The 27,752-nt window shown below is 40.5% G+C and overlaps 1 protein-coding gene across 1 annotated transcript in view; it reads left to right on the top strand.

Annotated features, from left to right (window-relative positions):
* Positions 1 to 27,752, top strand: part of TRMT2B (tRNA methyltransferase 2 homolog B) — a gene marked incomplete at its 5' end in the record, with an annotated part of 86,232 nt that overhangs the window by 4,927 nt on the left and 53,553 nt on the right. Inside the window, 14 exon segments of the mRNA XM_082865123.1 lie at positions 658 to 841; positions 1,542 to 1,596; positions 2,924 to 3,058; positions 3,846 to 3,890; positions 3,894 to 3,945; positions 5,558 to 5,628; positions 19,297 to 19,306; positions 19,309 to 19,442; positions 20,624 to 20,718; positions 20,983 to 21,197; positions 21,368 to 21,402; positions 21,406 to 21,469; positions 22,827 to 22,947; positions 23,157 to 23,276. Coding sequence (XP_082721249.1) covers positions 658 to 841; positions 1,542 to 1,596; positions 2,924 to 3,058; positions 3,846 to 3,890; positions 3,894 to 3,945; positions 5,558 to 5,628; positions 19,297 to 19,306; positions 19,309 to 19,442; positions 20,624 to 20,718; positions 20,983 to 21,197; positions 21,368 to 21,402; positions 21,406 to 21,469; positions 22,827 to 22,947; positions 23,157 to 23,276 — 1,336 coding nt within the window.

The raw sequence follows: 27,752 nt of genomic DNA, 5'->3' as shown, positions 1-27,752 counted from the left end.
TTTCTCCACACCCTCTCCAGCATTTATTGTTTCTAGATTTTTTGATGATGGCCATTCTGACTGGTGTGAGGTGATACCTCATTGTAGTTGTGATTTGCGTGTCTCTAAGGATTAGTGCTGTTGAGCATTCTTTGATGTGTTTGTTGCCAGTCTGTATATCTTCTTTGGAGAAATGTCTGTTTAGGTCTTCTGCCCATTTTTGGATTGGGTTGTTTGTTTTTTTGATATTGAGCTGCATGAGCTGCTTGTATATTTTGGAGATTAATCCTCTGTCAGTTGCTTCGTTTGCAAATATTTTCTCCCATTCTGAGGGTTGTCTTTTCATCTTGTTTATGGTTTCCTTTGCTGTGCAAAAGCTTTTAAGTTTCATTAGGTCGTATTTTTGATTTTTGTTTTTTATTTCCATTTCTCTAGGAGGTGGGTCCAAAGGGATCTTGCTGTGATTTATGTCATAGAGTGTTCTGCCTATGTTTTCCTCTAAGAGTTTTAGTGTCTGGCCTTACATTTAAGTCTTTAATCCATTTTGAGTTTATTTTTGTGTATGGTGTTAGGGAGTGTTCTAATTTCATTCTTTTTCATGTAGCTGTCCAGTTTTCCCAGCACCGTGCTAAGTGTTTTTTATTATCCTTTATTTAACTCTTGCAACCACTCTATAAGGTAGATGCTATTATTATTTGCTCCCCTGGTGTGCCAGAAAACCTCCAGGTTGGTCACAACTCTTTCTGGGCTCAGCATGTAAGGGAAACTTCACCCACATGATAGCCAAGAAGTGTCAAAGAAGACAGAAAAGTCAGAAGAAACCAAGACATCTTGGACCACTAGATGATTCCTGGCAGGAAAGGTAAGGCCCTGGGTGATATCCCTTCCCCTTAACAAATCTGAATCTCTGGGCCTACTGAAATTCTGTATGCCTGACGTACAGTGTGGCATTTGCAGGGATTCAGGGGGGCACCTCAGGTAGGATACCCAGGGCAAACTTAAGACATCTAAGGAATGTTGATGGAAATGCTTTGTGATTGCAGAAAATGTTCTCCTTGCCTTTATGTGTGTTTTTGGCAGAAAGAGAATATTAAACTGGGACCTTGTGTCTCAAAAGGTCCAGGACAGGTATACTGAAAACCAGGGACTTAGAGATGAGATGAATTAGAAATGAATAGTCCCACCGCAGCCATGCAAACACAAATATACCTCATTTTATGCAACAACTGTATTTTCTAAATCAAATTATATTTTAAAAGTGTTAGGGAGGTGAGCTATTTAAAGGAACGCAACAGTGAAGCCTTTTTATAATATGATTAATTACCTCCTGATAAATCTGGATTTTTCTTATATTAGGTTTGCCCATCTGTTCGGCTTTGTTAAGTAGACAGCACCAAAATGGGCTCTCTTCCCAGACTCCATCTCCCCAGGGGCCTGAGAGTTAGGTCTTCTGAATGATAAGTAAAATGCCAGAGCAAATGGTGGCAGGAAGTACTTATGCGTAGTAGGTGCTCAGTACATATTTAGATAATGAATGAGGTGCCTGGATTATTTTATTCAAGGCTGGCTGATGTTGTGATGCCACTCTGGAGGCTGAGCCATGAAGAACAGCTCAAGGTAGGTACCCAGCTTAAGTCTTCACTCCTCCATTCTATCAGGTGCTAGACTTGTAGGAAGCTTGGCTGAACAGGTCTACCCAGATGCCCCAACGTGTCCTTAAACTCAATATGCTAATGACTCTGAAATTTTCACTTTAGGCCAGTTATGTCTTCCAAACTCTAGAGCCTTATATCCGAATGCCTGTTTCCTTTCTTCCTTGCTTTTTTTGGGGGTTATTCTTATAGCTCTGTGTGTGTGAGTAGCAAGTGTTCTTGCTGCTTCATATATAGCTGCACTTTCCAACACAGTAGCCACTAGCTACATGTGGCTATTTAAATTTAAATACAGTCAATTCTGCTCTAATGCTTGTTTTGAAAATGAAAATTTGTTCCAACAGATTGATGTATTAGGGAACAATTTGAACAAAATGCAGATTTTATGTTTGCTTAGGAGTGATTCTGTCCACGAGAAACATGAGATGAAAGGGGATCTGTACCTGGCCAAACTGAGCTGCATAAGAATTTGTAAAATGAGCGCCCACACACATCTCCCAGCTCCCTCAGATCACTGAGTGTGGTATGAGCCACACCCATTCACATCTGCTGTGAGAACTTTCTGTTCCACCCCCATAACCCTCCTTTCACCACCTCATGATAACTCATAAGTGGACAGCCACTTCCACAAGCAAGTTTCAGGTCTTTGTCAGGGTAATGAGCCATCATTATTGTAGTGTTTATACATTGCTTAACCATTTAACATGTGCAAAACTTTTCTATGTTTATTAATTTCCTACTTTTTTTGTGTGTGTTACTGATAAATTTTTGGAATGTGTGTGCCCAACCCCATTTTCCCATGAGCCCTGAGCCCTGTGATTTCTTTTGAGTAATTTTGCGTAGTATAGTTTAGGAATGCTTGTGTCACGTGATAGCAGAGCCGACTGTTAATTAAAATGAAATAAAATTAAAAATTTGTTTCCTCAGTCACATGAGTCACATTTCAAGTGCTCAGTAGCCCCCTGTAGCTAGTGTAGGCTGCCATATTACATAGAACATAACCAATAGAGAACATTTCCATTATCACAGCAAGTTCTACTGGACAGCACTAACATATAGCTGGAATGTTCAGTCTGAAAGGTCAGATGAAATGGTGAGCTTACACAAGAGCTCACTTGACCTTTTCCCAGTACCTCATTAGGTCTGTTGCTGTTCCATCATTCTGAGTTCCTTATCTGCTGAGACCATGACCCAAGAATCCGTGGGACAACCTTCTCTTATCCTGTTTGTTTTCTATTCTTTGAGGTGATACTGCAGAAGTCTTTTGTTTCACTGGTTATATTCTTTTGCAGGTGAAATTTGAAGCTCAGAAGAAAATTTTACAGAGACTAGAATCTTACCTACAAATGCTCAATGGAGTCAATGTGACAACAGCTGCACCCAGATCTGAGGGCCTCTGTTGTTTTCTCCATCCTATTATACCTTCTGTAAACCCCTACTTCCCTATCCTTTATCTACCAAGTCTCCTTAATAGCTAATACTATCAGCCAATACTTAACCAGGCACTTGCTGGGGACCAGGCCCTATGCTAAGTGATTAACATGTATCATTGTCTTGTTTACTATTTACAGTCACACTGAGGGATAGACAGTGTCATTTTACAGATGAATACTTGAGGCTCAGAGAGATTAAGTGATTCGACCAAGGACACACATCTAGAAAGTGCCAGAGCTAAGGTTTACACTCAAGTTGATCTGATGCAGAGCCCACTTTCTCAACCAGTACGCTACTGCCTCCTTAGAAAGATTCCAGACTTTGGAAAACTTCTAATGAGGCCGCAGAAAGGCAGAATTTAATTTGTGGCAGAGGTTGGCAAACTATGGCCCTGAGGCCACATCTGCTCTGCTGCTCGGCTTTGTAAATAAAGTTTTATTGGAACACAGCTGAGCTCACTTGTTTATGGATTGTCTATGGCTACTTTTGCACTACAGTGGCAGAGTTGAATAGTTGTGACAGGGACCGTATGGCCTGCAAAGCCTAAAATGATTTACTGTCTGGCCCTTTATTGAAAAAGTTTTCTGACTCCTGCTTTCTCCTATGGAGTGTCTATGGAGTGTTTTGATCTTCTCAGTCATGGAATTTCACCTATGCCATACCTTCCAAGCAAGCATCATTTATTTTTTCTCATCCAGAGAACATTCTTTCATTCTTTGTATTGTCCTCCTTGGTTTTATTTGACCTGTTGTCCCTCTCCTGTCCTTCTGCCTTCTCCAGCCTGTCATCAGTGGCTACCGAAATAAGTCCACCTTCTCTGTGAACTGAGGTCCAGATGGCAATCCAAAGACTGTGGGGTACTACCTGGGAACTTGGAGAGGTCAGTCGAAGGCTGTGACTAGTAGAAATAACCAAACAAAAACTGAGAGGAAAGGGGAGGGTGCAGAGAACAGTGTCTGTGGGAGTATAGAGGAGTGGGAAATATGGTGGCTCTAAAGGAGAAAGTTGAATTGGAAGCCTTTGATGCAGAGCATGATCACAAGATTAATTGGAGATGTGGTATATATATACACAATGGAATATTGCTCAGCTACAAAAAATGAAATAATGCCATTTGCAGCAATGTGGACCTAGAGATTATCATATTAAGTGAGGTAAGCCAGACAGAGAAAAATAAATATATCATTTATATGTGGAATCAAAAAAAAATGATACAAATGAACTTACTTGCAAACCAGAAATAGACCCACAGACATAGAAAACAAACTTATGGTTACCAAAGGGGAAAGTGGGGGAGGGATAAATTAGGAGTTTGGGATTAACATACACTACTATAACATACACTATAAATCCATACAGTGGATTTATACACTACTATATATAAAATAGATGACCAACAAGGGCCTACTGTATAGCACAGGGAACTGTACTCAATATTTTGTAATAACCTATAAAGGAAAAGAATCTAAAATATATATATATATGTATATGTATATATATACATATAAAACTGAATCACTGTGCTGTACACCTGAAAGTAACACAACATTGTAAATCAACTATACTTCAATTTAAAAAAAGGCATTAAAAATAAGATTAATTGGGGATACTTTTTGGTGAGTAGTCATTGTATTATAGTGCTAGGAATCAACCTCCCCGCCCCCCAGCTTTCTTCCTCTAAAAGCCATATGCCTGAGACCTAGTAAGCACTTCATAAATATTGATGCTGGTGCTGCTGGTCTCATTATCATCATTGTTGTCAACATCGTCGTCATCATCATTGTTATCATTTTATGTTACTTTCTGTACTGGGAGCAGTCTCCTGCTTATTAGAGACATGCCCTTTCTATTTCACATCCCCATATCCCTGAAAATTAAGAGCTTTCTGCGATAAATCTGCCTTAAAAGAACTGGTAGGGGAGGTGAGTGCTGGTGAGAGAAATCACAGTGGCATATTTCTGAGACTTAATTCCAGTATCCATTCCCAGATTCTATTCCTGAACTTACCATTTGCCCATTTTCAATAAATCCACTTGAAACACCATCATTTTATATTAGTTACACTGTTTAATATCCATATGCCTTAAACTACAGTTCATTAGGGTAGGCACTTGGCTTTCTTTTTTTCCCCTGTGTGCTGAATTAAATGAGTATATGACGTCAGTGTTCTGTTATTCACTAACAGAAAAACAAAACCCATTACATTTTACTTCCCTCTTAAAATCTGAACAGAAAGCAGACATTATCATATTGCACATTTGTGGCATGAGAGAAAATATTGCGGACTAGCTCCATTAAGAATAAGCTTTTTAATGGCCAGACCAGGAAACAGGTTTTCTCTGAAAAATGGCCTTGAGCATGAATTAGGTACTTTGCTTCTTCATATTTGCATATGCCTCTTTGGATTAGGGGATTTGAGTTGCTAGACATTTTATTCTAAATAATCTTTTAGGAAGAAAACCATGTAAATCAAATTCTTTTTCTTTCCATAGACAGGAACATGGTCTGTGTACGGTCTAACCATCTGAAAAACATCCCCAAGAAACACAGTCAAGTGGCACAGGTAATAAGGAACAAAGGCTGGTTGAAGATGACCCCAGGCATTGCAGTCTATAACGGCAGCATGCCTGATATTTTAATCATAGAGCTCTTCTAGTGCTACAGGCGAGGAGGGGTTCTGTTCTGAAAGTGTACTTCTTAACGGTGGAGAGAACATTGCTAGTGTTTCATTTCAGAGAGGGTGGAGAGGACGAGAGAGAACTGCATCCATTATTGCAAATGTCAAGCATCCAAGGAATTTAATACAAGGGAAATTTAGGACAGAGAGATACTGATAAGGGCAGGATAGCAAGTGGCAGGTGTCTGTATTTGGAAGGCTAGTGTTTTCAGCAGAACAAGGTTGAAACATATCATGAGAGATGTGGGAATGGGCGTAAGGCATCTACATCATTAGATTGGCCTCTGAGACATTTTAGTATCCCTCTATTTCATGTACCCACTATTTATTGAGTACCTACTATGTGTCAGGCACTGGACTAGGTGCTGGGGATCCAGTGGTGATTCAAACAAACATGGTGCCTGCCCTCCTGGAACTTAAAAGAAAAAGGCAAAAGAAACAGGACTTCCAAATGACATACTTGTTCCCTGTTTATACTTACAGCATCCATCCTCCTAATGATTCAGCTTTCTGACACTTGGGTGGTGCCTTCTCATAGGACACATCTTGACCTCAAAGATTTCCTGGCTAGAACACAGCTCCCATCATAGGATCATTCTCTGGAAATCTTCCTGCATGACCCTTGTCAGCTTCTTCTCCCATTGTCTTCAGTGACTATTCCAAACTCTTACCTCTCCTCGAATTTCCTATCCCATCACATTTACCCTTGCTCTTGAGAGATGGCTGTGCCTGGTTCTTCACTGGAAAATTAAGACCAACAGATGAGGATTCCCTTAGCTGCTTCCCCTACCATCTACCAATTTCGCTGAAATCTTACCCCTCCTTTCCCTCCTATCTCAGTGAAATGCTGTTAGTCTTCTACCTGTCCAAGGCTATTCTTCCTTGAAACACCATCTTGGACTCATCTCCTCTCTCCCCAGGTCCCTTATTCCTTTGTTACATTCCCTCTTTCTCCCGTTTCTTTACCTACTTTTCTCCACCTCTACCGGCTCTTTTCTTTCATAAACATATTCAATTAAAAAAAATCTGATGGTTCTTGCTTCTGCCCCCAACAATTCCTAGAAATTAATCTTGCCAAATTCATCAGTGAGCTCTGTTTTGCCAAATTAAATGGAAACTTTCTGCCCCTAACTTACTCAACTTTTCTCTGCCTTTGGTACCACTTATTCTTATTTTCCTCCTTGGGAACACTGTCTTTGTTTGGTTTCTGTGATACCATTCTCTGATGGTTTTCCTCCTATTTCGCTGGCCACTTCTTAGTCGTTCTCATGGGATCTTTTTCTCCCTTTCTTTCCCACGATAAGTGTTGGTGTCCTCCAGGACTCTGTCCTTGGCCTTCTTTTTGAATATATTCATGGGAGATTGCACACCACTATAGCTGATGATTGGAATGACCACCTGTAAATTGATAACTCCTAAACTTATATTTGCATACCAGCTCCATCTTGAGCTTCAGGAGGTGGGGTTCCAAAGGCTACCGAACATCCTCACCTAGTTTTCCTGTAGAGCTCTTCAAATCAGCATTGGCCCAGATTCAGATTTCTCAACCTTCGCACTATTAACATTTTGGGTTGGATGGTTATTTATTGTGTGGGGCTATTAGGTGCACTGGAGGATGTTTAGCAGCATCCGTGGCCTCTGCCCCTAGAGGCCATGAGTTGTGACAACCAAAACTGCCTCCAGATATCTCTTGTGGGGCACAATCACCTCCGGTTGAGAACCATTGCCCTAAACTAAATTTACCCTCTTCCCTTTCCAAATGTGCCCTTTTTTCTCACGTTAGTAAATGGTAGCAACGTGTACTAGAAACATATGTCCTCTTAGACTCCTCTGTCTTAATCCTACCACTTCCTCCTCAGCCACATATAATAAATCTCCACGTCCTTTCAGTTTTCCTTTCTTTTTTTTTGTTTTCTTATTTATTTCGTTCAGTTTTCCTTTCTAAAAATACTTTGACTCTACCCTCTTCTTTCTATTTCCACCACCATCATCACCACTCCAGTCCAAGCAACTGGTCTCTAGCATCTGTATTGTTATGACTGTAGATATTCACTCCTGAGCCAAGTAGATGTACTAAGATTTTGTTTCCTTTATTGTACTGTTTTTTTCTTTCATTTTATGTTGTGGAAAATTACAAACGTGTAAAAGTATAGAATGGTATAACAAACCCCATGTACCCATTACCCAGCTTCAGTAACTATCAACACATGGCCCATCTTGCTTTCACTATACTCTCACCCACTTTCCACCAGCCCCTTTGGATTTGTTTGAGGCAAATTCCAGACATTATATCATATAAGATATAAATACCACAGCATGAGTTTTAACAGAAAGGACTTAATTTTTTAACATAGTTTCATACCATTGTCACACCTGCAAATAAACATTTATCCCATAATATCATCAACTACCTAGTAAATGTTCAGATTAGGCACTGTTTTATCTCATAAAAAGCTTAATTGATATAGTTGGCTTGTTCAAATCAGGATTCAAACAAGGTATATACATTGCATTTGATTAACATGTCTCTTTAGCCTCTTAATTTTTAAGTACCCCTCCCTATTAATTTTTTTGTCCCTGCAATTTACTTTTTGAAGAAACTGGTTTGTTTTCCTCTGGAGATTCTCCCATTCTGGATTTTGCTGATTGAATCCCCTTGATATCATTGAATGTTCTTCCTCTATCCCCTGTATTTCCTCTAAGCTGGTAGATCTAGAGTGTTGATCAGATTCAGGTTTGATTTTTGGCAAGAATGTTTTTATATGTAGATGTCTAATGGGCTCTCTTTTTTGGTGATGTTAACATTGAACAGCGGATTCAGGTGTCATCAGTCTGATTCACTCATTGAAAAGTTCCCTGTCAGCTTTTCGCTTAATGGTTTAGCTGTCATTAGTGATCAGTGCCTAGATCTCTTATTTTGGGCGGGGGTTGCAATGCAGTTCTGTTCTAAATCTATTATTTATTAGCTGGAATTCTTCTAGAAATAACTTTTCCCTATCAACCCTTTGGTTACTCTAAGGTACTCTTACAGGAAAGGCAGGATAAATCCTTGGTTCTTTCACCTTCCTCAAAAGATGATCAGTTAATGTGTTTGTTTTGGTATCATTAGGAACTCATAGATTTTTAACATACTTGATATGTTTCAATCTACTGCAGATACTAGGGGTTTTTTGGTACTCCAGTTACTCCATTTTTGGCCAATTGGAACCTCTTTAAATTGGCTGTGAGACGTAGATGGCCGTGATAGTTCTGGAATGATAAGATATTTCTAGCACATCTAGTCCATTTTATGCCTGGGAGCTGGAATCAGCCGTTTCTTTTTTTTTTTTTTTTTTGCGGTACGCGGGCCTCTCACTGTTGTGGCCTCTCCCATTGTGGAGCAAGGCTCCGGACGCGCAGACTCAGCGGCCATGGCTCACGGGCCCAGCCGCTCCGCTGCATGTGGGATCTTCTAGGACTGGGGCACGAACCCGCGTCCCCTGCATCGGCAGGCGGACTCTCAACCACTGCGCCACCAGGGAAGCCCTCAGCCGTTTCTTTAAGGAATCCTTGTCTCTGTTAGTGGGAAATGGCAGGGTGCTAGGTGCATGCTCATTTATACTGAGTTGGTCATATTTCAATGCCTTTTTAGTGGACAGAGCTAGGAAATATTTTTTTTTTTTTTTTTTTTTTATTTTTCTGCGGTACGCGGGCCTCTCACTGTTGTGGCCTCTCCCGTTGCGGAGCACAGACTCTGGACGCGCAGGCTCAGCGGCCATGGCTCACGCGCCCAGCCGCTCCGCGGCATGTGGGATCTTCCCAGACCGGGGCACGAACCCGTGTCCCCTGCATCGGCAGGCGGACTCTCAACCACTGCGCCACCAGGGAAGCCCCAGGAAATATTTTTTAAAAGAAAATATATCATGAGTTCACAGTAATATGTCCAAATCAAATTAAAAATTATAGAGTTTTTACTTAAATCCTTTGATTTTATATTTTTATCTCTTGTCTCTTACAATTAAAACTTCAGTCCTGACAACATTAGAATACTTACAATTGACCCTTGAACAAGGCCATGGTTAAGGGCGCCAACCCCTGTGCAGTCGAAAATCCACTTCGTATCTGTGGTTCCACATCTGTGGATTCAATCAGCCATGCGTCGTGTAGTACTGTAGTACACGTTTAGTGAAAAAAAACTTCATATAAGTGGACCTGTGCAGTTCAAACCCATGTTGTTCAAGGGTCAGCTGTACTTATTTATTCCATCCTACTCTTTACATATAATTTCAGAACAACAATACTAGTATTATTACTAACAAATGATTACTGAAAAGAGCTCAAGATTTCTGTCCAGTTCTTTTTGTCCAATTATTGTGGCTCTGAAGGAATTCATCTCTTTGTAGTTACACCACCAACTTGACATGATACATGGATTCTTTTTTTTCTTCATTCTTGCTTTCAAATTTTAGGGATTGATTTTTTTCTTTTTCCTTTTGATTAAATTTTTGTTTTATAATTTTGTAAGATATTTACATGGTTTCAAAGTCATATCTACAAAATAAAGGTGTATTTTCTTTTTGTTTTGTTTTTTGGCCGCGCCACATGCAGGATCTTAGTTCCCTGACCAGAGATTGAACCGGCCCCCCCTGCAGTGGAAGTGCAGAGTCTTAACCACTGGACCTCCAGGGAAGTCCCATAAAGGTGTATTTAAAGAGGTCTAGTTTTCACTTCTGTCCCCTCTGCCCAGTTCCCATCCTCCTTCTATGGGTAACATTTTTATTCACTTTTATTTATTTTAAAAAATGGAAACATATTTGTATCTCCCCTTTTCTTAGCTAAAAGGTAGCTTAATATGGACACAGTTCTGTACCTTTTTTCCACATAATAATATGCTTCATTTTTTTAATATTTACAATTGTTATATCTTCTTCTTGGATTGATCCTTTGATCATTTTTTTAACATCTTTATTGGAGTATAATTGCTTTACAATGGTGTGTTAGTTTCTGCTGTATGCTTCATTTAAAAAAAATAACTGCTTAGTCCTATGTAATATGATGGATTTTACAACTTTTAGTTTTCATTGGCTTGAATAATTACCTAATTTTCTCATTGGCTTAGTTTTCTCTGAACCTATTGCTATTTTTTTTTTCTGAGTGCTCTAAGAGCTCTGTCAAACATTCATCAATGTTCTCCATATGGTCTAAAACTTGAGTTTAGTATTTTCCCTGAAGACCTTTTTTCTGAAGTCTCCATCCTAGGCTCCTGAGGCCTTCTGCCTAGCTGTTATCTTGGGACTCCTTTTGCTGTTCTTCTGTCTTTACCCCTGTTTCTCAGATCCCCTGTCTTCCTTTTTCTGGTTTACATCCTCATTTAGTTGGAATACAACCTCCATTACCTTCCTGAGGAAGGGTGCCTAGGAGTAAACTTTGAGTCTTTGCATGTCTATAAATGTCTTAGTTCTTTCCTGACATATGACTGAGAGTATTTCTAGATTTCAAATACTAGGTTTGAATCATTTGCCTTTATAAATTTGAAGACATGGTCTCATTGTCATCTGGCCGCTAATATTGTGTAAGCCTGGATGCTACTTTAAGTCCTATTCCTTTGTAGATAATCTCTCCCCTCTTTATTTCTCTAGAAGCTTTTAGGGAATCTCTGTCCGTGAAACTTCATGATCATGTGGCCCTTCTTTCATTCATTGTGATGGACACTTTCTAGTCCTTGTCAAGCTGGAAACTAATACTTTCAGACATGGGAAATTTTCCTATATTATTATTTTTTTAATTTATTTTTTATTTTTATATTTTTGGCCATGCCACGTGGCTTGTGGGATCTTAGTTCCTCAACCAGGGACTGAACCCGGGCCCCTGCAGTGAAAGTGCCAAGTCCTTACCACTGGACCACCAGGGAATTCCCTATTTTTATTTTTTTTTATTGAAGTATAGTTGATTTACAATGTTGTGTTAGTTTCAAGTGTACGGCAAACTGATTCAGTTATATATATATATTCTTTATCAGATTCTTTTCCATTATAGGTTATTATAAGGTGTTGAATATACTTCCCAGTGCCATACAGTAGATCCTTGTTGTTTCTCTATTTTATATATAGTAGTGTGTATATGTTAATCCCCAAATTCTAATTTATCCCTCCCCTGCCCCTTCCCCTTTGGTAACCATAAGTTTGTTTCTATATCTGTGAGTCTGTTTCTGTTTTGTTTTATGTATGTATGTATGTATGACTGGCTGTGTTGGGTCTTCATTGCTGTGCGTGGGCTTTCTCTAGTTGCGGTGAGTGGGGGCTACTCTTCGTTGTGGTGCGCGGGCTTCTCATTGTTGCGGCTTCTCTTGTTGCAGAGCATGGGCTCTAGGCACGCAGGCTTCAGTAGTTGTGGCACATGGGCTCAATAGTTGTGATTTGTGGGCTCTAGAGCTCAGGCTCAGTAGTTGTGGTGCACGGGCTTAGTTGCTCTGCGACATGTGGGATCTTCCTGGGCCAGGGCGAACCCATGTCCCTTGTATTGGCAGGCAGATTCTTAACCACTGCGCCACCAGGGAAGCCCTCTGTTTGGTAAATAAGTTCATTTGTATCATTGTTTTAGATTCCACATATAAGTGATATCATATGATATTTATGTTTCTCTGTCTGACTTACTTCACTTTGTATGATAATCTCTAGGCCCATCTATGGGTTACTGCACATGGCATTATTTCATTCTTTTTATGGCTGAGTAATATTTCATTGTATATATGTACCACATCTTCTTTATCCGTTCCTCTGTCGATGGACATTTAGGTTGTTTCCATGTCTGGGCTATTGTAAATAGAGCTGCAATGAACACTGTGGTCCATGACTCTTTTTGAATTATGGTTTTCTCAGGGTATATGCCCAGCAGTGGATTGCTGGATCATATGGCAACTCTATTTTTAGTCTTTTAAGGAACCTCCATACTGTTCTCCATAGTGGCTGCACCACTTTACATTCCCACTGACACTGCAGGAGGGTTCCCTTTTCTCCACACCCTCTCTGCCATTTATTTGTAGACTTTTTTTTAATTGGAGTATAGTTGCTTTACAAAGTTGTATTAGTTTCTGCTGTATAGCAAAGTGATTCAGTTATACATATATATATATATCCACTATTTTTTAGATTTCCTTCCCATTTAGGTCACCACAGAGCATTGAGTAAAGTTCCCTGTGCTATACAGTACATTCTCATTAGTTATCTATTTTATATATAGTATTTGTAGACTTTTTGATGATGGCCATTCTGACTGGTGTGATGTATTATTTCTTTAAGTACTTCCTCTCATTTTCTTTGTTCTCTCTATACCTCCTATTATTTGGATTTTGGACTTCATGAATTGATTCTGTAATCTGCTACTCATTCCTCTTCTATTTTCCATCTCTTTTCCCTTTTGTTCTTCTTTTTGTGAAATTTTCTTGAAATAAATGCCAACATTTTTATTGACTTTTTTTCTACCACCTTTTAATTTTCAAAAGCTTTTGCTTGTTCTCTGATTGTTCCTTTTGTATAGCATCTTCTTTTATTAAAATAATGTAATATATATATACACACATATATATATATATATATATATATTTTAATCTTGCTTTTGCCTTTTTTTTCCCTTTTTTTTTTTTTTTTTTCGGTACGTGGGCCTCTCACTGTTGCGGCCTCTCCCGTTGCGGAGCACAGGCTCCGGACGTGCAGGCTCAGTGGCCATGGTTCACGGGCCCAGCCGCTCCGCGGCATGTGGGATCTTCCCGGACCAGGGCACAAAGTCGTGTCCTCTGCATCGGCAGGCAGACTCTCAACCACTGCGCCACCAGGGAAGCCCTTTTTCCTGTTTTTTGAATTGTCTGCTTCCTTCAGGGATTTTTTTTCCCTGTTTTGGGTATTGTCTTTTGCAATGAAGGCTTTAATCAAATAGCTGGTGGTAGTTGCCTGACCGTTCATGTTTAAGCATGAGGCTTTAAATTGATTGGCAATTCAGCTTGAGTGGGTTTGTTGATTCTTGGCTTGACTGCTGGTGCTTGTGGGTGGGGGCCCATATCTCTCTCGGGAGATCATTACTCCGGGACTATTCAGTTTCTTGAGAGAATTTACATTGAATCTTCCTGTTTCCACCCCTGTGCCACCACTCCGCCTGGTATTTCCTGGTATTTGTGTGTTCATTTTTTCCTAAGGGAAAAAACATCCCCAACCTCCTGCTACAGAAGGATAGAGGTTTTTGGTAGGATGAGGTTGTTTACCAGTTTTATGTCCAGACTTTCAACCAAACCCTGTTTTAAGCCCTGTACCTTATCCCATCTCTATCTCCTTGCACTTCAAGTTTGAGCCTTTCCAGGCTTGTGTGGAGCAGATAAGCCTTACCTCTCAACAGATCCCCCTTTGTAGGCAATCCGGATGTAGCTTCCTTCATCTTGCTAAGTCAGTTGCCATTCCAGTCTTTTATCTGGTTTGCTCTTGTTGTCTTCTCTCCCATTATCTCTGTTCTTTCTTTCATTTATTCATTCAACAAGTACAATTGAGTACCTACAAATGCCAGGCACTATTCTAGGTGCTTAGGATACAATAATGAAGAAAATATCCCTTCCCTTGTGGAACTTATATTTTAGTGGGGGGAGACAGATTTTTAAAAAAAAATGATAAAGTAAATTATATAATATGTTAGAAGGTGATAAGTGCATTGCTGGTCTGAATGTTTCTGTCCCTCCAAATTTCATATGTTGAAATCCTCACCCCCAAGGTAATAGTATTAAGAGGTTGGGGCCTTTGGGCGGTGCTTAGGTCATGAGAGTGGAGCCTTCATGATTAGGATTAGTGCCCTTATAAAAGAGGACCCAGAGAACTAGCTTGTCCATTCTTTTCATTTATTTATTTATTTATTTGTTTGTTTTTTAAAATTTTTTTGGCTGTGTTGGGTCATCGTTGCTGTGCACGGGCTTTCTGTAGTTGTGGTGAGCGGGGGCTACTCTTCGTTGTGGTGCGTGGGCTTCTCATTGTGGTGGCTTCTCCTGTTGCAGAGCATGGGTTCTAGGCACGCAGGCTTCAGTAGTTGTGGCATGTGGGCTCAGTAGTTGTGGCTCATGGTCTCTTGAGCGCAGGCTCAGTAGTTGTGGCGCACGGGATTAGTTGCTCCGTGGCATGTGGGATCTTCCCGGACCAGGGCTCAAACCTGTGTCCCCTGCATTGGCAGGCAGATTCTTAACCACTGCGCCACCAGGGAAGCCCCTAGCTTGTCCATTCTGCCATGTGAGGTTCCAGTGAAAAGACAGAAGCCGTCATTGAGGAAGCTGTCACCAGACACTGAATCTGCCAGAACCTTGATTTTGGATTTCCCAGTCTCCGGAACTGAGGAATTTTTGTTGTTTATAAGTCATCCAGTTTATGGTACTTTTGTTTTAGCAGTCCAAACAGACTAAGACGAATGCCCTGGGGAAAATGCAGCAGGATAAGGAGGATGAGAAGTCATAAGTTTGGGGGAAATGCGGGTTGTAATTTTAAATGGGATCAACGTAGGCTTCATTGAGAAGGTGATATTTGAATAAAGCAGTAGTTCTCAACTGGAATTAGTTTTGCCCTACAGGGGACATTTAGCAATGTTGGAGACATTTTTGGTTGTCACCACTGGGGGATAGTTGGACGGTGCTACTGGTATCTTTCTAGTGAGTAGAGGCCAAGGATGCTGTTAAACATCCTGCAGTGCAGAGGACAGCCCCCCACAACACAGAATTGACAATAGTGCCAAGGTTGAGAAACTTTGGAATTAAGACTTAAAGGAAATGAGGGTGTCAACCATGTGAAGGTCTGAGGGAAGAGCATTCTAGCCAAAGAGAACAGCCATGGCAAAGGCCCTAAGGTAGGAGTATGGCATGCTTTCTGGAGGAACTGAAGGTAGACTCAGAAGAGTAATAGGAGAAGAGGTAAGGTAGTTAATGGGGACCAGATAGTGTAGTGCCTTAGAGGTCATTGTTGGGACTTTGGCTTTTATTCTGAGCTGTTGGAGGTTTTGATTGGGGGGCGGGCATCTCATGATATGATTTAGGTTTTAAACAGGATCACTCTGGCTATTATATTGTGTATGGATTGTTTCAGGGAAAGGTAGAAGCAGGGAGAGACTAGTTAGGAGGCTCATGTGGTAATCCAGATGTGAGATGATATAGCCCAGTGGGAGCAGCAGTGGAGGTGGATATATCTTGAAGACAGAACTGCAGGATTTCTTGATTGATTGAGTGAAAGGTATAAGAGAAAGAGAGGAGTGAAAAATGGCTCTAGGTTTTTGGGAGGAGAAAGTGGAACAGTGGAGTTACTATCTACGGAAATGGAAAAAGCTGTGGCAGAGCAGATTTGAGCAGGGGGAGGTTAGTAGCTCAATTTTGGACATGTTGCATTGAGATACCTATTAGGCATCTGAGTGGATATGTTAAATAGGTAGTTGGATCTGTTAGGATGAGGTTCAAGAATTAGAAATCTTGGAGTTGTTAACATGTAGATGTTATTTAAAATCATGAGACTGGAAGAGATGACCAAGGGAGTGAGAGTAGATAGAAAGAGAACAGGAACATGGACTGAACCCAGGGGCATTCCCATTTTAAGAGGTCTGGGAGGAGAAGAGGAACCAGTAAAGGTGACTGAGAAGGGGCAGCCAGTGAGGTCAGAGGAAACCAGGAGAGTGTGGGATCCTGAAAGCCTAGTGAAGACAGTGAACTGAGGAGGAGGGGCTCATCAGCTGTGCCAGTGCTGCTAGTAGGTCAAGTAAGATGAGGAGTGTGAATTGACCTTTGAACTGCATGACACGGAGGTCGTTGGTGACCATAATGGGAGCTGTTTAGGTGGAGTGGTGGGGACCTGATTTGAGTGGGTGAGTAGAAGGAGAGGAATGGGAGGCAGTGAATATAGACAGTTCTTTTGAGGAGCTTTGCTACAAAGAGGAGCGGAGAAATGGAACAGTGGCTGGAGGGGAAAGTGGGTTCGAGAAGGTTACTTTTCTTTTTAAAGGTGGGAGAGTTAGAAGAACATGCTTGTGTATTGATGGGAATGATCCAGTAGTGAGGGAGGAAAATGATGCAAGAGAGAGAGAAGGGAGAATTGGTGGATCAATGAGTTTAAGTACGTTTATGTCTTTTTTATTCCTTTATTTCATTTTAGTAGGATTTTAAAGAGGAATAGTCTGTTATTTTAACCAGAAGGCCCTTTCACTCTTTTTAAAAATTTTATTTTATTGAGGTATAATTGACATGCAACATTGTGTAAGTTTAGGGTGTACAGTGTGTTGATTTGATACAATTGACCCTTGAACAACATGGGGGTTGGGGCGCTGACCCTCTGCACAGTTGAAAATGCACCTATAACTCTGTAGTTGGCCCTCCATATCCTTGGTTTTCCCATATCTGCAGTTCCATGTCTCGAGTTCAACCAACCCCAGATTCAACCAACCACAGATTGTGTAGTAATGTAGTACATATTTATTGAAAAAAATCCACATGTAAGTGGACCCACACAGTTCCATGCTGTTCAAGGGTCAACTGTATATTGCAATATGATGCTTAGGCATTCCCATGTAAGAATAGGAGTTTCAGGCTCTATTTTATAAATGAAGAAACCAAAGCCTTGGCTCATACAGTGGAGAAGCTGTATTTCATATTTACTTACCCATTATCTTCCAGGTCAGACTCAGTTTTTCAGTTCCCATCCTTCTAGGACCTCAAAGACATTTGAATCTTCTTCCAGAAAACATTCCTTTCCAACCAGCAAGTAAACAACAGTTGAACCAGTCTTTCTTTAAATCACCAACTTCAAAATTTGGAAAAATTTGTTCAGTATAAGTATAGTTAAGCATCTTATGTTGCATTTATATGAAATTATAGCAGAAGTGGTCAAGTGCACCCTTAATTGATTTTTACCCTCTCAAGTGGCACTGTTTTTTGGTGTAACTCTCCCTTCCATGCACTATTTTGGGTTTGTGTGAAAATGCAGTGGATCCAGAACCCATGCATTATGAAAACAAGAGGACCTAGTAGATCAGATAGTGTGTTCTGTTGTGGCAGCAACTGGCTTGTGTTTGAAGTTTGGCTTTAAGGATTTCTGATATCTCAACACTGAATCAGGATTGCTTTTGACCTGTATTTACCAGGGGAAGATGAAGGATCCAACTAAGCTAGTTGGCACCTGGTTATATGAAGAAATACAGAAACAATGGGCTTACATCAGGAAGTTATAAGTAAGAATGGAATTATAGCAGCTTAGTAGTATATTAGGAATTGCTGCCAGGAGGAATTCACAGAAATGGATGATTATTGTATTCCACGCTGTGTACACAACAAGCTGAAATTCTTCATACAGATACCTTTGCTGTTTCATACCTTCTTTCAATAATAATTATTGAGCACTGGTTATGTGCTAGACTCAGGATACAACTCTGAGCCTTCATGGAACATACTTTTTGGGCTGTCATGGATAGGATCCCTCAGTAAGGTTGCAGGGCAGTGATCATGTTTCTTATATCACTGCATTAGTTTGCTAGGACTGCCATAACAAAATCCCACAGACTGGGTGGCTTAAACAACATAAACTTATTTTCTCACAGTCCCGGAGGCTGGAAGTCCAAGATCAAGGTGTCAGCAGGTTTGGTTTCTTCGGAGACCTCTCTCCTTGGCTTGCAGATGGCTGCCTTTCTGCTGTGTCCTCATGTGGGCTTTCCTCTGTGCACGTGCACATCCCTGATGTTTCTGTGTATCCAAATTTCCTCTTCTTATAAGGACAACAGTCAGATTGGATTAGAGTCCACCTTAACTGCCTCATTTTAACTAATCACCTACTTAAAGGCCCTATTTCCAAACACAGTCACATTTTGAGGTACTGGGGGTTAGGACTTCAATGTATGAATCCTAGGGGGACACAGTTCAGCCCACAACACTCTCCTCTGGACCCCCAAAATTCATGTTCTTCTCACATGCAAAATACATTCACCCCCATTCCAACAGCCCAAAATTCTTCACACATTCCAGCATCAACTCTAAGTCCTAAATCTCATCTAAATGAAGTGTGGATGAGAGGTATCAGTCAAGGTATAATTCATCCTAAGACAGAATTAGCTGTGAACCAGTGAAGCTGGACAAATTATCTGCTTCCCAAATACAATCGTAGGACAGGCATAGGATAGACATTCCCATTCCAAAAGGAACAAATCAGAAAGAAGAAAGGGGTCTTGGGTCCCAAGCAAATCTGAAACCTAGCAGGGCAAATTCCACTAAATTTTAAGGCTTGAGAATAATCCTCTATGGGTTGATACTGTCCTCCAGGCCCACTGGTGTGGTGGGCCCACTGGGGTAGCAGCGTGGCCAACTGAAACCACAGCATTCGGACCCACCCTAATGGCCTAATTTTAACTTAAACACATCTTTAAAGACCTCGTCTCCAAATCTGGTCACATTCTGAGGTACTAAGCGTTCAACATATGAATTTGTGTGTGTGGGGGATACACTTCAGCCCGTAACAGTCGCTCAGCATGAATAATGAGCTGTCAAACTTTGTTAGTTTTGCCTGTGTAATAGTACTGTTTTCTTCCTAGTACTACGAAGTAACCTTCAACAGTCCCCATTGGAGCCCTGCCTTCTGTTTCGTGAAGGTGGGTACTGGCGTGAGCTCATAGCCCACACCAATAGCCAAGGGCACACAATGGCCATCATCTCTTTCCATCCCCAGGAATTAAGGCAGGTGAGACTCAAAGGATGATAAGGAACAGCTTCTATAGCAGCCCTTACTATCAATATGCTGCAGTTGGTATTTGGAGGTTTCAGGGAAGATAGCAGAAACAATGCATCCATAGAATGTATGGGTTGGAAAGAAGGGTTGGGGATGATGATGAGGAGATGGCAAGGATCCTGTTAACCATGCTGCTGGCATAATGAAACCAAAGAGACTGAGGCTAGGTTACCAAGTTAATTATCATGTGAGGACTCCTGAGGATTTTCACAAGAACTTTGCCCACAGAACTTATTAGGTGTTCTACTAATTCCAGAAGCCAATTTAATAGAGACTAGAATATGGTCAGAATTTCATAATCTGCATAATACTTTTACATTTGTAATACACTTAGAGCTTTCAAACATGCCTGTATCAAAATATTCTAATACTTATGTGATCATCTCAAGCAACTTGTGAAGTAGGCTGGAGAGGAAGAGGTATTGTTCCCTTCATTTCACAGCTGAGCAAATGGAGGCATAGAGGTACGCAAGGTTAAAGAGCTAGTAAATAGCAAAGCTATAGGGCTTGAACCCAGGTCGTTGATTCCTGGCCTTTTAACTCTATAGCTCCAACATAGTTTATTGTCATATGTCCTTGTGTCTAGCTGATGGATAGGGCTCTCTGTAGTGACGTAAGAATTTTAAAACGTTTAGAACTCGAAGAAAGGATTTAGTTACCGTGCTCATTCTGTTCCGTGCCCTTTCTTTCCTTTCTCTTAGGACGTGTGTCTTCTGAGGTGGTGTTTGGATGGGTGGATGGGATATTTGAAGTAGAGAAGTGTGAAAGGAATTGAAAGGTTATTGCTTGTTTGTGATGGGACAAAAGCTTAGTTTAGCTCCTAGGTTACAAGAATAACTCTCACACTTTCTTTAGAGAACTATTAAAGAGGCTCAAACCAGAGAAAGTGCCATGTCTGTTGTATAGCATTTGTCAAAAGCCAATAAGCAAAGGAGTGCTTCTGCTGAGATGTGAAAATAGCTTTTTTTTTTTTTTTTGGTCCTACAGAACATTGCTTTAAGTGTTATCTATAATAGGATTTGAGTAATGTGCCTTCTTGTCTGACTGCTGCAGGGCTGATTACCATAGAGCTTGGAGAGAAAATTTGTCAGAGGTGGGTTTTTGCTTGACTCCTGATTTTGTGGTCTGGGCAGGAGGAGCTCTGTGTTCAGAAGGAGACTGTAAAGAAGTTTTTCACCAAAGGGCCAGGAGCAGTCTGTGACTTGACATCACTTTACTTCCAGGAAAGGTAAACCTGGGACAGCCCAACAGCAAGCTACAGTCTGATGGCTTGCCATAGTCTGGGTTGTGGATTACTGAGGCAGCGCCGCTGATGACCAAGTGTTTGCATGTACCTCCATCCCCTGAGAGGGAAACTCCTCCAGAGCTCTCAGGGCCATGCCATGGAGGCTTTGTCTCCTAGCTGAGATGCTGGGGCCTCCCTCTCCAACCAACCACTAGAGATAGGTTGGTCTGCCATTCCAAGGTGCTTTCTTCTTTTATTCTTTTCTAGCACTACGACCCGTTGCAGCCATCAGCAGTCCCCCTACCAGCTCCTGTTTGGGGAACCCCACATCTTTGAAGATCTCCTGGGGTTGAAGATCTGCATCTCTCCAGATGCCTTTTTCCAGGTTAACATTGCTGGTGCAGAGATACTGTATCGGACTGTGGGGGAGCTGAGTGGAGTGAACTCTAACACCATCCTCCTTGACATCTGCTGTGTAACTGGCAAGTGGCAGCCCAGGGCAGAATCAACATGCAGCTTATCTCCCCAACACCATCCACGCAGCACCCAGGGCCCTTGCAGCCGAGGTGGGGAGGTGGTGATAGTGGTGCAGGCATAACCTCATTGGTAATACCATAAAATACCCTCCTCTTATTCTCTCCTACTTCCCCAGGTGTGATTGGCCTCTCTCTGGCTCAGTATACCTCCTAGGTCCTTCGGATTGAGTTGGTGGAGCAGGCGGTAGAGGATGCCAGGTGGACTGTAGCCTTCAATGGTACACTGCTCACATTCTGGGGAGAAATTAAGAGCTGTAGTTGTTCTGTACTGTGGGAACGGTTGTGTGGGAAAGGGCATCTACTGTATCCATGACTGGGGAGGAAGGGAAGGTGTTCTGGAGTGCTCAGAGTTGGATCCTGACTTTCTAAAAGAGGTCCCCCTTTTTTTTTCTTTTTTTTAAAAATTGAAGTATAGTTGATTTCAATGTTGTGTTAGTTTCAGGTATACAGCAAAGTGATTCAATTATATATATATACATATATATATATATATGTATATATATATATTCTTTTTCAAATTATTTTCCCTGGGCTTCCCTGGTGGTGCAGTGGTTGAGAATCCTCCTGCCAATGCAGGGGTCACGAGTTCAGGCCCTGGTCCAGGAGGATCCCACATGCTGCGGAGCAGCTGGATCCGTGCGCCCCAACTGCTGAGCCTGCACTCTAGAGGCCGCGAGCCACAACTACTGAAGCCTGTGCTCCGCAACGGGAGAGGCCACAGCAATGAGAGGCCCGTGCACTGTGGCGAGGAGTGGCCCCCACTCACCACAGCTAGAGGGAGCCCGGGCACAGCAACGGGGACCCAACACAGCCAAAAATAAATAAATTCATTAAAAAAATTATTTTCCCTTATAGGTTATTACAAAATATTGAGTAGAGTTCCCTGTGTTATACAGTAGGTCTTTGTTGGTTACCTATTTTATATATAGTAGTGTGTATATGTTAATTCCAAACTCCTAATTTATCCCTCCCTAATCTTTTTGTTTCTATCTGGAAAAAGCCTAAGGGAAGGAATAAGCCTAGCTGATAGGAAGGGAACTTGGCAAAACTTTGAATAATATAGAAGAGCCTTCTTGACATTAGACTCATGAGGCATCATAACAATACAATAGGTTTCAAACTATTTTTAGCAGTAGGACCTTTTCTTTGAACAAAGTCTTAGGCCAAACTGCAACATAGAAAAAAGATTTTCTTTCCCCTCTACCTCACTTCTAGACAGCTCCTGAGGCTCCATGTGAAAGCCTCCAATATAGCAGAAGGAGCACTTGAGTTATAGTCAAGGTTCTCTTCTTGGTATAGGTCCTTATGTGCTGTGTGAGTCACTAAGTTGTAAAATAACATATCTAGTCTCTCAAGCTGAAAGGCCTACAGAGATATTGCAAGGGAAAGCGCATTGGAAAAAATGAAGCAGCTCCAAAAGCATTTCTTTCATTGTTATGCAGAAGTATGTTAGATCTAAAGGGAAGATGGCAGAGCCCTCCCTGCTTTCTGTACGTTTCTATAAAGCTGAAGCTCCCCACCCCCAACTGCTTGGCTTGCATTTTGAGTTATGGCACGTGGGCCTCTCTTTTGCAGGCATCACCAACTGTGAATTCCATACTGGTCGAGCAGAGAAGATTTTGCCACAGCTACTGAAGTCAAAGGAAGATGGGCAGTTAATTGTTGCTGTAGTGAACCCAGCCCGGGCCGGGACTGCGTAAGGATGACTAGATTTCCTGCTACAGAGCTAGTTAGGTATTCCCATGATGTCCACCAGCTTTGGTCTCTCATTTCTATACCATGTTAAGGCTGCTCTCAGTGAGCTGGCTCTGAACCTGCTTCTCCTCTTTTCCTAACCAGTGCTATGTGCCAGCCAGTTGCAAGTTTGTGATAACCTGGACCATGATAGTTTAATTATATTAATAGCAATGTGTTTCTTCCTTTAGATTACCAGGTGGTTCAAGCCATTCGAAACTACGGGGCCATCCACATACTAGTTTTTGTTTCCTGCAAGCCCCATGGTGAAATCACAAGGAACATCATTGAGTGAGTCTTGACTTCGTTTTTAAATTATTTTTCCTGGGCTTCCCGGGTGGCGCAGTGGTTGAGAGTCTGCCTGCCGATGCAGGGAACATGGGTTCGTGCCCCGGTCCGGGAAGATCCTACATGCCACGGAGCGGCTAGGCCCGTGAGCCATGGCCGCTGAGCCTGCGCGTCCGGAACCTGTGCTCCGCAACCGGAGAGGCCACAACAGTGAGAGGCCCGCGTACCGCAAAAAATTAATTAATTAATTTTTCCTGATGGTCAAAGTAATCCTTATTGTTATGCTTATTGTGCAGAATATGGAAAGTGTACAGAAGTATAAAGAAATAAAAAAGTCATTATACTGTCATCAAGAGTCAATTATAGGGTCAGGTCTTGGATGAGGCAAATAAAGCAACCCACATCAGGTACAAAATTTAAGAGGATGCCCCAAATCTTAGTAATCAAGTTGCATTTTTTTTTTTTTTTTTTTTTTTTTTTTTGCGGTACGCGGGCCTCTCACTGTTGTGGCCTCTCCCGTTGTGGAGCACAGGCTCCAGATGTGCAGGCTCAGCGGCCATGGCTCACGGGCCCAGCCACTCCACGGCATGTGGAAGCTTCCCGGACCAGGGCACGAACCTGTGTCCCCTGCCTCGGTAGGCGGACTCTCAACCACTGCACCACCAGGGAAGCCCTATATATATCTTCTTTGGAGACCTGTCTATTTAGATCTTTTGCCCATTTTTCAGTTGGGTCATCTTTTTATTATTGAGTTTTAAGAATTCTTTTAAAATTCTAGATATAAGTTCCTTATCAGATATATGATTTACAGAAATTTTCTTTTCTGTGGGTTGTCTGTTCACGTTCTTGACATTATCCTTTGAAGCACAAGATTATTTAATTGTGGTGATGTCCAGTCTGTTTTTTCTTTTGTGGCTTGTGATTTTGGTTCTGAATAGGAATAGCAAGGTATACAGAATTGTTGATATAATGATAGCTATCTTTGTAAAAACGGACAAAAGGTGAAGAGAATATTGATTTGTATTTGCTGTATATGCATACAGAAACTGGTAAGTTTTATAAGAAACTGATTAATAGAAAAAAATTAAGAAAAAAAAAAGAATTTCCCTGGTGGGTCAGTGGTTAAGTCTCTGTGCTTCCACTGCAGAGGGCACCAGTTCGATTCCTGGTCGGGGAACTAAGGTCCTACATACTGCGATGTGCGGCCCAAAAAAACAAAAACAAAAACAAAAAACTGATAATAGTAGTTATCTATGGTGGGGGAAAACTGCAGGGATGGGAGTCAGAGGTGTGGAGAAACTTCACTATATACCTTTATATGTTTCACTTTTGAATAAAATGAAAATATTTATTTTGCAAAACAATAGATTAAAAAATGCAACGATTAAGAGTAAGCCTAGGATTCTGCTAACACTCAGACTGAATAAAACAATAAACATGGCCTCAGAAAGGCAAGAAAAAGTTACTTTGAAAAGACAGTATGTGCATATGGTAGGAAAAAAAAACAGTACATAAGAGTGCATGTGCATGCAGTGAATAATGAGTCTTCTTATTCCTGGCTCCTAGTCCTTCAGATGTCACCACTCTTCCTAGTTTCTTGTGTAGCCTACCAGATATATTCTGTGTGTGTGTGTGTACATCGCTCTTTCTTTTGTAAACAGATAGAAACAGACTATAAACACTGTTCTGATGGACCTAGAGATTATCGTATTAAGTGAAATAAGTCAAAGACAAAAAAATCATATGATGTCACTTATATGTGGAACCTAAAAAAGTGATATATAAACAAACTTATTTACAAAACAGAAATAGACTCACAGACGTAGAAAACAAACTTATGGTTACCAAAGGGGATAGTGGTGGTGGTGGGGGAGATAAATTAGGAGTTTGGAATTAACGTATACACACTACTGTGTATAAAATAGGTAAACAACAAGGACCTACTGAATAGCACAGGGAACTATACTCAGTATCTTGTAATAACCTATAATGGAAAAGAATTTAAAAAATATATATATATATATGTATAACTAAATCACTTTGCTGTACACCTGAAACTAACACAACATTGTATATGAACTATACTTCAATTTAAAAAATTTTTAAAAACCCACTATTCTGCACCATGCTTGTCACTTAACAGTAGATTTTGGAGATTGTTCTACAATGATGTAGGATCTGCATCAGTACTTAAAGGTCTACTTAATTTTTAAAATAGGCTGTATAGTTTTAACTTACATAAATATATAATTTAACTTGTCCCTTTGAAGGGACATTCATCCTAATGAATTTTGAGGTTGTTTCTACTCTATTGTTACCACAGTGTTGCAGTGAATGTCCTTGTACATATATCTTTGTGTATTTTTGCAATGACTATGTATATGTGATGAATAAGTGTATGTGATAGTATATTTATTAGATAAATCCCTGATGTGGAATTGCTGGGTTAAAGGATATATGCTCTTAACGTTTTCATGTATTTTCTAACAGAGCTCTAGAATCAACTTATCAAAAATATTCTTTTGGGCTTGTGATTGGAATTTATTGATTCCAATTAATTTAAGGAGAATTGAAATCTTTTACAGTATTTTTTCTATACAGGTATGTGACCTATCTCTTCAATTACTCTAGGCTTATGGAATTCTCTAAATATAAACACGTATTTTTTTCCCAATACAGGTCTTTTTTCTTAAGATTAATACAAGATATTATAAAGTTTTTATTGCTTTTATGACAGGGACCTTTTTCATGATATTTTCTAACTCGTTATTGCTGATTTTGTGTCAAGCTACCTATTCTTTTATTTGTTTTACAGGTTTTCCAGTTGATTCTTTCATTTTCTTGGTAGCTGGCCATATGATCACCATATAAAAGCAGTTTTGTCTCTCTCCTTCTAATACTTTTTTTTTCTTATTACATTGGATAAGAAGATGTTCCAGTGTAGGAGTGATAGTGAATATCTTGTCTTGTTCCTTATTTGAATAGGACAGTGCTATTTAAACGACTGAGTGTTAGCCAGGGAAACAAGAACTCATCTGGTGTGTTGGTTTGAGTGTAAATTAGTACAACCTTTTTTAACAAGGTTTAAAAAGGTTTAGTCATACATATCTTAGGGCCTTAAAAACATACAGGCCCTTCAACTCAGCAGTTCTTCTAAATAACTAAAAATGTAAGCAAAGATATAACTATAAGAATATTCATGAAGGGACTTTTTGAAATAGCAAAAGGTTAGAAACAGCTTACATTTCCAATAGCAAGGAATTAGATAAATAAGCTACATTACATTTATTTAATGAAATACCATATAGCCAATAAAAGTGAGGTAACTACATATAGTGGAGAGATGCTCATGATGTGTTATTATGTGAAGAAGCTGTTGTAAAACAGTGTGTATAGTGTGTACAGTGTGACTCCACTTTAAGAAACCAATTTAAATGTACATATTTGGAAAGATATATCCTGAAAAGTTAGAAGCATGTATTCTTCTCTGAATGGTGAGTTTATAGGTGAATTTTTGTTCTCAATTTTACTTGACTTCCTGTGATAAGGGAAAAAGTAATTTGCTTAGGAAGTTTTCAGTAGAATAATTCAGTAATATATATATTAATAACCTATTGTGTGTAAATCATACAGAAAAGTGTATGACTCAGGCCCCTTGCTCCATTCACCATTGAACCCCTACTCTGTGTCACACACTGAGAACACAGAGATGAATAATAAGCAGTTTTTGCCTCATTTCTAGCCTCAAAAAGATTATATACTCCCATGAGGAAGATGGTTTAAAAAACCCAGGTAGTTACATTAAATGCGATAGCTGTGGGAACACAGAGGAAGGGCTTAAATTTTAAGGAATTGTGTTCCTGTAGTTTCTCCTTGGTTTATCAAACTGAATATTTTTTCTTTGAATTTTATTTTATTTATTTTTTTATACAGCAGGTTCTTATTAGTTATCATTTGCCTTATGTATTGAGGTGCTTCTATGTTGGGTGCATATATATTTATAATTGTTACATCTTCTTCTTGGATTGATCCCTTGATCATTATGTAGTGTCCTTCCTTGTCTCTTGTAACATTCTTTATTTTAAAGTATTTTATCTGATATGAGTATTGCTACTCCAGCTTTCTTTTGATTTCCATTTGCATGGAATATCTTTTTTCCATCCCCTCACTTTCAGTCTGTATGTGTCCCTAGGTCTGAAGTGGGTCTCTTGTAGACAGCATATATATGGGTCTTGTTTTTGTATCCATTCAGCGAGCCTGTGTCTTTTTTTTTTTTTTTTTTGCGGTACGCGGGCCTCTCACTGTTGTGGCCTCTCCCGTTGCGGAGCACAGGCTCCAGACGCGCAGGCTCAGCGGCCATGGCTCACGGGCCTAGCCTCTCTGTGGCATGTGGGATCCTCCCGGACCAGGGCACGAACCCGTGTCCCCTGCATCGGCAGGCAGACTCTCAACCACTGCACCACCAGGGAAGCCCGAGCC

Source organism: Leucopleurus acutus (assembly GCF_964270905.1).
Source record: "Leucopleurus acutus genome assembly, chromosome: X".
Classification (NCBI taxonomy): Eukaryota; Metazoa; Chordata; class Mammalia; order Artiodactyla; family Delphinidae; genus Leucopleurus; species Leucopleurus acutus.
The sequence above is the reverse complement of the archived record's forward strand: the minus strand, read 5'-3'. Positions and strand labels throughout refer to the sequence as shown.